The following is a 12,785-nucleotide window of genomic DNA, read 5'->3' as shown; positions in this document are numbered from 1 at the left end:
CCTCACCAGCCAGTCTTGTGCATACTCTAGGAAAACTGGTACAGCAACCACACAAAAGCAGAATGGCGCAAATAGGCTTGCAAATACATTCGGACATCCACTGGGTTTTATTACTCTGGATCCAGTACAAAGATGAGTTGACTTTGCTGTCCCAGCAAGACCTCAGTTTCTGCTGCATCCTCATCCTCATCCACTGGGAACAAGCCCTTCTCCTGAGGCAATGCTGCAATGGATGATTTTCTCCCTTTGCCTTTTAACTTACACCAGTCACTCTGTTTTGTCTTTTTGATCCATTCTTCTCAATACTGTTTCCAATCCACCTGTAATTTGCTATCTATCTTTAAATTCCTAGCTTTCCTTGTTTAAGATAGAGCATTTGAGAGTCAAAGGGGTAAAAACATACATTAAGCTTTTCCTGTATTTTACCAGTGAAAACTACTATCACAAAGGTTTACATCAAGGCTCTCAGAGCTTACCATTCATAGATGATTAGTCATGCTCTGTACTGTTATTTGATATGTGGAATGGGACTTGATTAATTTTCAGGCATTCTTAATGCACTACATAATGTCAGAGATTACTGGTTCCCCACAGACAAACTTTTCTTCCAGTGCTTAAAAGGATTTAATGGAAAGCAATGTAAGTGCTCTCTACTCTGCTCAAGAGTTACTCCTGCTGGTTCATGGAGCCAAGTGCTGATCCTAGCCCACCACCTTCTGGAACCCAGCAGCATCACAGCACTGCCTTGGAGACCATTCTGCGGGAGTATTAAAAGGATTGGAGACCAGGGGAGTGCTCAGATGAAATGTCACTCACTGCACATAGGTCCTGTAGGTCACCAGACAGCTGCTGGTGAGTGCTATTCAGACACTCTGGTGACCAGGCCAGGTGAACCTTTGATCTGACCTGGAACAGATACTTGCTTTTTTTTTCATTATATTATCCTGTAGAACAATAACAGATTTTTTTAAAAATAAATTTTAAAATGAGGGTTTGCCCAGAAATTTCTCTTTAACAGTGTAACACCACAAAAGTGACATGCCCCATCTCTGGCTCCTTTGTGTCTCAGACAGAGTGTGTACCCAGGACAGACACACCTGCACCTTGACTGTCCTGACTCAGCAGTTCTCCACACCCACCCCATCTGCTCCACCACAGGGACATCTGGCTCACACACTGCGACAGGCTCATCAAACCAGCCTTACACCACGCCAGAGGCACTGAATGCAGTTTTAGACCTGGAATATCATAGGGAAGTTTTTGGAAGTTAACAAGAGAAAGCATGCTCAGGGTGATAAACTCAGTGAGAGACTCCCCACTCCTTCTGAAGTGGGCACAACAATCACACAGAAGAAAATTTAAGTTTAGGTTCGTTACTTACAAACAGATTATCATTTGGAAAAACAATACCCATAAACCCAGTAACTGTTTAACAGCCCTACTCTAGTTAGAGAACAGACTTTAAGGCATATTGACTTCTCACTAAATTTGTTTCACAGGTTTCTACTGATATCCCAATAAATCATACCATAAGTGATGCTCTGATCCCATTGAAGTCAAGAGCAAAAGGTTATACTGACTGAGCAGAGGATGTATTTGTTTTTATAAAGCAGGGAGCAAAGTAGAGTAGGTCCTCACTCTGTCTTATATTCCATGTGGGAATCTCTAACATGTGTTGTGACTTTATCCTCCTTTCTCCACTCACTGTTTATCTGCTGACATTTCAAGGGAGGTTTTGTTCATTTGGGTGGATTCCAAATCAGTCCCAACCAGTGAGCAGAGCTGACTCCTTCTGCCTGGCTAGTGGTCTGACTTCTTCACACGTCTGAGCTTGGTGCTAACATTCCAAACATTGCAGATGGAGCTCCAAATCCAATGAAGAGTTAGTTTATATATAGCACGGTACTTCAAATACTTTACAATCAAATTATTACTAATAAAATTCATTAGAAACTGGAAGTGAAGGCTGATGGTATCCCTCTGTTAATTATGGCTCCAATTCCCTAGACTGCATGCTTACCAAGGAATGCTGAGGGTGCGAACAGTCAGGCTTGTGAAGAAAGCAGGGAAGCGCTTCACTGCTGGAGCTGCTGCCTCTGCAATGGTGGCTGCTGGCAGTGCTCCTTACAGACGAGGGCACTGCTGCTCCAGGCACTGTGCAAGGGAAGAGGCTCATCCTTCCTCCAACGCACTGACTGCGTCATTGCATCGAATGAATGCAAAACCCTTGCCCACTTGCCAGTGTTCTCTGCAGGGGCAGCAGAAGAGAATATCTGTAAGCTGAGTCTCTGGTCGTGATGGCAATGTGGCACAGAGCAGGAGCTGTCAGCAGCAAGCACCAAAGAGCTCCCAGTCTCTGCATTGCCAGTCTTCAGCCCTGCTCTGCAGCCGAGTAAATAACATTTACATAGCATTTGAATTTATGTTTCACTCACTCCCCGTGAATGCAACTTTTGCATTCACCCGATGAACAGTAATTAGAAGGAGAAGGAGAGTTTACTACCCTGTATACAGTGAAATGCAGATACACTGATACACAGCAAATGTGGGCAAAAAAAAATTAAAAAAAAAAAAAACCAAAAAACAACTCTGTGTTTCTTCTACTCTCTCTTCTTCACTTTTCAGTACCAGGGCTTTCTTCCCCTCTCTCCCCCAAAATAAATCCCCCAAAAAAACAACTACTGCTGACAGTATAAAAAGTCAAGAACAATTTGCTTAAATTGAAGAATAATGTAAATTAACAATATTAAAGCTACCATCTTTATTTACTGCCTATACTAACTTCTAATACTTCTGTTGCTTTGTTGACCTTAGCCAGGGTTGCTTTCATAGCCACTGAGCCCAGGATGTCCTGAGGAATTTGGAGGTATTTCCTTCTTCTAAAGAAGCAATATAGGGAAGTCAGTGACTTAAGCCCAGCTCCCAAATCTCAGGTTTTCTGGCAGCCTCTGAGTTGTGGTATGTCTATCACAGCCGAGGCACAGAATTGTATTCACCTGGTGCTTGCATCTACATGGAAGAAGGTGTTTTGCTAAAGCATTGGCCTTACTTCTCTTCTGATGGATGTAGAGGAAAGAAGTTGCCAACTCTTAAACGTAAGTCTGTATCTGTGGGCTGTGGACACCTGTCTCAGAGGAGGTATGTGGCACTAAAGCTGCATTATATGGGAAAACTGTTGTTTAAACATGTCTTAAAATGGCTCTTTGTGGTCTCTTTGCAAACACATGTTTCTTCTTCCCAACACCCCCCACGACAAGTGTTATCTCAGGAACGTCCTGGGAAGGTGTCCTGAGGTGTTTCCCATTGGTCCTTGTTAACCCCTTCCTGTGACTGAGTGTTCCTGTAAGCCCCTTGAGACTTCTAATTGGTTAACCTGTGATTCTCCCTAACCCTATAAATGTAACAACCCCCAACAACAAACTCTCTCTTACCTCCTCTCCACGCAGGTGTGCTGTCTCTGTACCAGCCATGGGACCACGTGGGTGCTGGGGGGAGGGGAAGGCACCTCCCCCCTCCAGGCTCGGGGCCTGAGAAACCCCTGAAGAAACCCCTGGAGTTCCCTTTCCCCATCCCTCAAGACGTCAGAATGGTTCTTCAGATGGAGATGGAACTAGAACTGGGCTCCCCCACGTTGTGGGTGGGGAAAGGGATCCAGAGAGGTGCCTCACTTTCCTGTAGCTGAAGGCCATCTGAGCCCCTGGCAAACGTAAACAGTGCTGTAGCCAATGTTGTCCACATGTGGGATGCACAAGCCATCAGCTGCCAGGTGTTCCTCCCCAGTTTCCCTGGCTGCATACCTGCAATGCACCTCATCCCGAGGCTAATGCACTGCAAGAGTGAGTAGTATTCCCCAAGGTCCATTGCCTTCATTTCAGGAGCAGAATAAAAAGACAAGGACCCAGTAAGGGCAAATGGGCAGGTAAAACTGTGAGCATTTAATTGACTGGCTTAAGTAGAGGACAGTGGAACACCTGTGTAACCTGCACTGTAGCAGTGCCCAGGGTCAGAAATCCTGTGTACACAGGGCCTCTTGTCACATGCAGAAAGCAAAAGCCACTTTTGTGGTCTTTCAAAGAGTACCAGGGGTGATGAATCGCAGTTCAAAATTTCTGACCAGAGATACTGGTCAGAAGACACTGTTGTCTCCAGTGTCTCCTCCATGAAGTCAGCAGCCATGGCAGCTCTTTGAACAGAGTCAGGGTTTTAGACTGGACGGACTGGACTTCATCTGCCAGCACCACAGCCGGAGCCACCCTCCCGGCAAGTAGACGCCAGTTAGGAGCTGACAATCTGCATAACCAAGACTCTGCTCCCAGATGGCACAGACAGCACTTGCCACACAGTGGGTGCCTCCTCAATGTAAAAAAGTTTGCCTGAGCCAAGACAAACCACAAACCAGTCAGCAGTAGGGAAAAGAACAGCCAGTCTCTGGCTCCACAGTCCTGCCACATGCTTCTCCACAGTTAAAGACCTTTGAGTAGATCATACTGTCACATTTGAGAAAATTTCATCTCTGGTGTTCATTTCAAGCTGTTGAGGCTGTGTTGCTTCCTGGACCATACTATCTTTTCTCAAACATGTAGTTTGGATTTATGTTCAGGAACAGGTGCTTGGTTGTGAATGAGTTCCAGACACAACTCCTACAGTGTCCGCATGTATGTTGTCACTAGCATCTGCAGTAGTCACGGGAATTAGTCAAAACACCAGAACAGAATAAATACAATCAATAAAGTGTAGGGGCTTCCTAGGCTGACCAAACATAGGCATAGCTTTAGTGTAGGTCCTGCCTGCACTTTTGGGCCAAAAGTATATTGCCTTTCCTAATTTTCATATATTACTTTGCCTTATTTAGCAGTAATGATGTGTCTCTTTCAGTGCACCAGTGCTAAGTGAACTTGTTATATTCCTCCCATCCACCAGTCACTAGGCACTGCTGGTCATCTACTCCCCCAGGTAAATTCCAAGTTAGTCCATTTATTTTATTTCCACAGAAATAAACTAGCAAAAAGCAAAGCTCACCAGGGTGCCATCCCCTTTACAGTACAGAGTCTGAGTTCTCAACTTGGGAAGGCAGAAGCCCAGTCAAAAAAAAGCATAAGGACATGGATCTACTGTCAGTTTGGCAGACACTGGGTTTGAAGCATTCCCTGCTGTTTAACCCCAGCTGACAACTCAGCACCACGCAGCCACTCACTCACTCCCCCCCAGTGGGACAGGAGAGAGGATTGGAGGAGTAAGAGTGAGTGAACTCATGGGTTGAGATAGAAATAGTTTAATAGGGAAAGCAAAAGCTGTGTGCACAAGGAAAGTAAAAAAAGGGATTCTTTCACCACCTTCCCTGAGCAGGCAGGTGTTCAGCCATTCCTCTGGACAGTAGGACTCCATCACATGTAATGGTGACTTAGGAAGACAAACACAATCACTCTGAACATACCCACCTTCCTCCTTCTTCCCCCAGCTTTACATCCTGAGAATGTCACCATATGGGATGGGATATCCCTGTGGCTAGCTAGGATCAGATGTCTTGGCCGTGTCCCCTCCCAGTTACTTGTGCTCTCAAGCCTCCTCCCTGGTGGGCTGAGGTGAGGAGCAGAAAAGGCCCTGCCCTGTGTGAGCACTACTCAGTGATAGCTAAAACATGTCTGTGTTATCAACACTGTTTCCAGCAAACCCAAAACGCAGCCATACACGTACCAGCTGCTTTGAAGAAAATTAATGCTACTCCAGCTAAAACTAGCACAGCTGTGCACAGTTGTACATGTTGTCCTGTGCAGTTATATAGCTAAGACTGTTCACTCTAGCCACAGTAATATGCTGTTTGTTATTATCCCTTCATTGTACTTTAACTAACTCTAAATTTGCTAATTTGTGTTCTGTGTGAAGGTGCTAAATCGGGTGATGTCTGAAAGCATCATTTCAAAAACCATCCTCAGCCACATGCTGAGAGTGAGTGCAAGACAGGCCGCCCCAGGGCTGTCCATCCGTGGAGCACGTGGAGCCAGGAGAGATGTCTGCCCCCGACCTGCGCTGGAGCTCCGCACATGCTCTGTCTGCCAGCCCGGTCCCACTCACCCAGCCCTCGGCTGCTGGAGCTTGGGGAGCTGCAGCATCTCTCGGCTGCTCGTAGGCAGTGCCACTCGCTGAAGACCTGACATTTTTCAGAATCTCACTTAGGCTTCCAGGGACGTTCTTTTAGGAAGGTCTATGACAGCATACGGTGTTTCCATCAGACTCTTGCCTTGTCTACAACCTGCAGCCGTAAAAGTGAGTTTAATTCTCTGACAAGAAGACTGGCAACAGCTGTCGTTGCACCGTGTACTGTAATACATGAGATTCTTCCCACAAAACCCTGGAGATGGCATTTGTCTGGTCTGGTTGTAAATAATGAGATAGATCACAATGGATTTCAGTTCATCATCACTGTTTGATCAGCACAAAGGTAAGTCATCTGCTACTAATTTCAGAATCCTTTGGTCCTCCCATGTGTCCCATGCAAATGTACTAAGATTACTTGACAGAATGAATAACGTAAATTTTTGGAGAAGAGTTTTATTTTGTTTGCACATAAAGGAATTTTTCCATCAGTTTCAGACAGATATTTCAGTCTATTGCCTACAGTGTTTTTAAAAATAAAATTTTCAGCAGAATAGCAACAGCATCTAATTACTCTTATGCTTAGCATTGAGAGATGGATGTATATATTTTTATATTGTATATTAATCCTCTTATGGATATATATTAAAAGTTATTGCAGTACTTGCTAACAGCAGTTTAAAATGGAGTAAAAATTTAACAATAGCTGATATTCGTAAGTCTACACTAAAAGGATTAGGTGCTGACAAGTGATCGACTTTGTTTTGGCAAATCTAAGCTGTATAGGTGAGTATTACCATAATTGTGCATTTTGTATATCATTAAGCTCCCTAACGTGAAGATTTTCTACATTGTAAGGTTGCTATGGAAATACAGATGTATCTTTGTTGTCTGTTTTGAAGTTAAGTGTTGTGTCTATTTGCCAGTATAAGCTTTTGTGTTTTACAGCTTGATGTATTACAAGTGTAGTGGCATCCTTTTTATGTTCTTAAAGCATGAGACTGTCACTGTTTGATCATCCATGTTGCCACAAATTCTTTTTTAAGTCAACTTGCCAAATATTGTGTGTGTAGTGGGCACAGTTTCCAGTGCGCACCTGCAAAATGTCCAAGCTGACATGGCCACACTGGCCCCACAGTGAGGGTGCTGGCTGTGGAACAAAGATGCAGGGCAGGAGGAAGACAGACACTGTGGTGCCCTCTGGGCAGCCAGGTCCCACAGGTTGTACTTTTGTGCTTGCCTGCACTTCCTTTGAGAACCCAAAGTAAGTATAGCCCTTGGAAAGTGGTGGTTTTGTGGCTACCTTTCAGCCACAGCAGCACTTAAAGCCTGAGCAAATCTTGGGAGTACTGGTTTACACCAATCCAGCTGGGACCCACCCCCATGTAGTGGGGGGGAGGGTGGGAAGCAAAACTGAGTGACAAGAGATAACGTACTATCAGCAAGTATAAAGGAGACAGGGAAGTGCAGTGGTGGAAGGGCTACTGCAGGAATAGAGACAGGTGCTCCTAAGCTTATGAATGACATAAGGAGCATTTTCCCCAGCAGGACATAGGTGTGGAGCTGACTGAGCTTCTGCAGCTCCAAACAGCCATTCTCAACCTCTACTTGTGCAGCACTAGGAGTATTCCCTGTGCCACATGCTGACCCAGCAGGGCTCAGGCTGGGGAGGCAGAGAGGAAACCCTGCATGCTCAGTGCCATGGAGATGGCTGCCAGGGAGCTATGGAAGTCGTGCGAGGAATAAGGCTGGAATATCACCAGGCCTGGGGAAGGAGAAGTCAAGTCTCCAGATTGTTAGGGGGAAGAGAGCAATGCAGGAGACTACTGACCCTAACCAGCTTATCCAGATAGAAGTGAGAGAGCTGGAAGGCAACATCTACCTAGGCCTACTAGGCCTTTGGTCCTAGTCCTCAACCCCTCCTCCTGCCAGGCCACTCTCCACACTGACCCATTCTAATTCCTGTCCAGCATCATCCCCAGTCCATGTCACACTCTACTCATAGCAAATCCTCCAGATAAATTCACCATATCCCCTTCACCGCCACTGCAGGAATGCTGGCTCATTAGGTGATTGGTGGCTTACTGCTTGCCTTCCCAGCTAGCTGCATGGGAGGTGGATGGGGAGCAGGAGCATAAAACACACAGCAGTGGGACATTGAACTCATTGGTTATCATGCAAATAGTGTTCTGTTCAAAATTAACAGTGTATGGTGGATTTTATCTAAATACCATCTTAATTTTGTGGCACAATACTGATTTAAGCAGACATAATTTTTTTAGCAGGGGGAAGGGGAATGTCTTTCATTGGAGCAATTTATAACAATGGAATAATACAAACTAGCTTTCAAACAGACTAGATTGATATCTGTTGGTCCAAAAAAATAATTCAACCCTCCCCACAAACCTTTTTTTCTCCACCACGCACATCAGAAAAATCTCCTTGCTACAGTTTCAAAAAACCCCAGCATTCCAGGCTTGAAAATCATACTGTCTCTTTGCAACACATCCTATAGTACTGCTCATTAATATCTTATAATACTTAACAATAATAACAGCAACATGGGACTTACAGTAGGCAAGCAGTACCCAAACCAGAAACCCCTTCCCTCTTAATACTGCTCAGTGCATTTAAGTAAATGTGTGCTGTTCCTGGCTTCAAGTGTTTACCAGTTAAACAGAGAAGCTAGACAAAGGCCTGCACTGGTACATGCACAGCCAGGCACAGACAGGGATTATTACTTTGTTAAAAATTCCATAAATCCATAATATTAAAGAATGAGTTACAGTTTCCAAAAACTGCCCTCATCCACCCCCCAGTGACCCTTGGCACTGATGGCTGAAACCAAACAAACTGCCCAGTGTTGTGTCCTGACAACAAAGTGTAGGAAATCACATAAGGCTAGTGGTGGAGACAAGGGTTTATGAGAGAGAGAGGGGAGTAAATTACATGCATAAATATTTCTTCTTCACAAGGAACGTAAAATATCCTATTATCCCGTCTTTGGTTTTCTGTACTTTGTGTTTTAGAAAGTTCTAAATCAGCCATTGTCAAGCTCTGGCAAGTTTATTTAGACCTTAAAAATCCAATGCACCACAAAGCATGCACTTATATACATCTAACATGCACTTTGTAAAACAACACATCAGCTGACATCAGAAATTGTGTAACCCATGCCTTCTTCATAGGACAGTCAGAGAAGAATTAATATCACAAACAGCATAATTTCATTGTTCTGAATCCTGTGATCATTGTGTCTCTCTTTGTATACCCCCTTTTCTGATCAAAAGATAGCTGCTTTGTCTTGAAGAAATGACACACTTTTAAAACACTGCAGCTTATTTCAGATAGATTGGCTTTTAACTTTGATTCTTTCTCAGGATTTTAGCTACAAAAGATGCCACAACCCCATATGTCATTTGGTCTTTCCTTCCAGACCTTTCTACACTGCTGTTGTGTCAGCCTGCAGTTTCTCCCTTTCTCTATATCCAGGCTCTTAGTTGGACATTCTGCTTTCCTGAAGCTGACTGACAGCTCCTTTCACCAGTAGCACAGCAATTTTCCAAAATACAATGTAAAATGTATCTGAAATGGGACTGTCATTTATAGAATTGCAAGATAGTAATGGAGTAACTCTAGCATATTTGAAGATGGAGGATCAGGCATTTGGCGTTCACAGTCCCTTTATGCCACATGGTGCTGGTGCCCCAGCCACAGCCAAGCCCCCCGGCAGGGTAAGCTCACAGAGGGGGCGAGGGACGCAAGCACTCAGTACCTGACTGTTGCCTTCTGCAAAACACCCGCTTTCCGAACCACTCCTCTTCTGTCCAGGGAGATGTCTTCTAAAAGAAATGGCCCGTGAGCTTTGTGCCTATGTTCTTTCCTTCCTTGACAAGGTGAGCTGGAGGAAGGTGAAATGGTAGGTGTTGTGTCACCTGGAACCAAGTGCATCCAGCATAAATGACATTCAAGTCCTCCTGGCATTTTCCGCTCCCTATCATGTGAAGCATCAGAAGACTATATATGTCTTCCTCCTCACCCACCATGCAAAGCCATATGGGTCATGTTAAAGACACCCATTGAAAATTGTGGAATTAGTGAAATTAGGAATCAGTCTACTTTATATCAGATGCATAATATGGGCACTCATCAATTCCTCCTGGCCCAGGCTCCCTTGCCAGCAGGGTGGCAGCCTAGTCCACCTGACTCTCCTTGCTCTGACAGCTAGGACTTGGGGGGGAAATGTGAATCCTTGTGGCTTCATGCCCCCATCCCTTAACAGGAATGGAGCCTGTGTTCTGCAAGATCAGGCATGGGGAAAACTGTACTCATTCATTCATCCATCCATTCGTTTAGCGTTTTGCTTCCTCTCCTCATACAGAAGGATAATTGCTCTGGGGGAAACAGATTCAACCTAACATAAGCAAAGGCACAGGGGAGGTGTTTTTGGTTTTACCTAGATGATAAAGGGCAGAGGCAGTCAGAGACCCACGTGAAGGTGTGCATCCATGTCCTCATCTTCCTGCCATACCACCCTCCAGGTAAGCAACTGCTATGCTCAGGAGATAGAGATTTTCATTTTGTGGTTGGATTTCTCTGCTCCTGACACACAACAGGAAGATATAACAGTACTTACAAGGCAAAAAAAAGTACAAAATGTGTAATGCATCAAAGGAGGTGAGTGCCGCTTTGATTCACTGTCTCAGTACATCTGATGGTTTCTTTCCCAATGCCAGCAGCATCTTTTCTGTACCATACCCGGACAGTAACCATGCACAGCTGTACACGACATGCAACTGTGGGAGGGCCTGTGTTGGTGCTTATGGCTGGCACCCCCCGTGTACCTCCAGAGACTAGTCAAGAGGAACAACACAAGCAGTCAACCTCTGTCCTGTTTCCTTGCCTCCTGCCCAGCCCAAATTACACCTCTCTTCGAGTAAGGGACTAGTTCAGACCTGAGCTTGTTACTAACATGTTTTTGCTGAGTTTACCATTTGTGAGAGGTGTCTGCAGGTCTGATGTGATAAGGAAATATTAACTGGTCCTGTGGTAAAGTTACTTCTTTTTTTCATATACTGGTCACTGATGATGACTCTCCAGAGGCAATGACTCTTAGTCTCTCCTGATCTCCCAGGCACAAAGGACAAATCTTCTGAGCCAAATGAATGCTTCCTCAAGCAATAGACTCCTCAGTAGAATAAAAAAATCAAGTTAACATTTTTATTCACAAATTTTATGAAATCTGTAATTTAAAATTCCAGTTAGAAGAAAGAAAAGAATTAGGTTCTCTTTAGTTGAGGAGCAATGGAAAGGGAATCTGTGGCAAAGGCAGAATTAACATCAGCTTTCTAATTTTCCAAAGCCCACAACCAGAGCTCCAGCTTTGACAGACTAACCTATTCCAGAGTAAGAGCAGATTGTGTTTCCATGGCAGCCAAATTTTGAAGTCCAGAGTGCTGATTGCACCACAGGGAGAGAAGGTCACAAGTGGGAATTAAGCTGTAAATCCCAAAACAGATCTCATGCAGGTTCATCTGAGGCAACGTCTGATCACAATGTGACTAGTGTGGCTAATGCTTTACAATAATATTTAAAGATCACTCAAAAATATGTATGACAATGTTTAAAATATTATATCAATGCGTTAAGAATAATGTATTATTTGATTATGATAAAGACTTTATACAAACTTTTCAAATTCTGTTTAAACTGTCTCCATTTTTTCTGCACAGCTTACATAGTCATGCTATCTCCAGAAGATAGAACAGTACAGATAAGTCACCAGTCACTTTATCTGTCTTTCCTTTGATCAACTCTCTAGTGTGATTTAGGTGTCAGTTTTACTTTCTCCTGTTAACAAGGTAGTGCAGCGACTGGACAAATTATATGTTCTGTAGCTCTGACCCTGGCCTGGTTTCACCTGGGATAGAGTTAATTTTCTTCTTAAAAGCTGGTACAGTGCTGTATTTTGTTTTTAGTAAAAGAGTAATGTTGGTGACACAGCAACTTTAGTTGTTGCTCAGTACTGCTCATCCTAAATCAAGGACTTTTCAGTGTCAGCAAGCAGGAGTACAAGAGGTGGAGGGATCATGGCCAGGAGATCAGACCCAAACTGGCCAAAGGGATTTTCCATACCACAGGCCAACATGCCCAGTATATAAAGTGGGGGGATGGCTGGGCATCAGTCAGCAAGTGGTGAGCGGTTGTATTGTGCATCACTTGCCTTTCTTTGTTTTTATTATTCTTTCTTTGTTATTATTTCTCTCTCTCATTCTCTCTCTTCCTCCTTTTCATTACAATTACTTAATATTATTGTTGTTGTTGTCGTTAGTATATGTTACTTTATTTCAATTATTAAACTGTTCTTATCTCAACCCACCAATTTACCTTTTTCTGATTCTCCTTCCCACCCCAGCGGGGTCAGGGCAAGGACTGACTGAACAAGGGCTCCAGACAGAGTTCCTGTCTGAGGTTAAACCACAACAGACCCTCAGCCACTGTGAACAGCTGAGCTCGCTGCAGCTGTACTTCTTTTTGAAATAATAGAGATCAGAAACATGAGATTGTGTCTGACCTAGATATACATATCTAGAGCATTTTACCAGTATGTCTGATTTGATCCAGCACCAAAAAATTAAATCTTTTGACTCCTAGAGTTAACAGCTTAATAGTCCACTTGAAGCCAAAGGAGA

The 12,785-nt window shown here is 44.0% G+C and overlaps 1 protein-coding gene across 1 annotated transcript in view; it reads left to right on the top strand.

The window, feature by feature from the left end:
• The first annotated feature begins 5,924 nt into the window (after nt 1-5,924).
• ANKRD55 (ankyrin repeat domain 55) overlaps nt 5,925-12,785 on the top strand; it is a 53,667-nt gene continuing 46,806 nt past the window's right edge. Inside the window, 1 exon segment of the mRNA XM_064641036.1 lies at nt 5,925-6,439. Coding sequence (XP_064497106.1) covers nt 6,400-6,439 — 40 coding nt within the window. The 5' untranslated portion in view covers nt 5,925-6,399.

This window comes from Pseudopipra pipra, chromosome Z, assembly GCF_036250125.1.
Source record: "Pseudopipra pipra isolate bDixPip1 chromosome Z, bDixPip1.hap1, whole genome shotgun sequence".
Taxonomy (NCBI): domain Eukaryota; kingdom Metazoa; phylum Chordata; class Aves; order Passeriformes; family Pipridae; genus Pseudopipra; species Pseudopipra pipra.
This window is presented reverse-complemented; position numbering and strand designations above follow the sequence as displayed.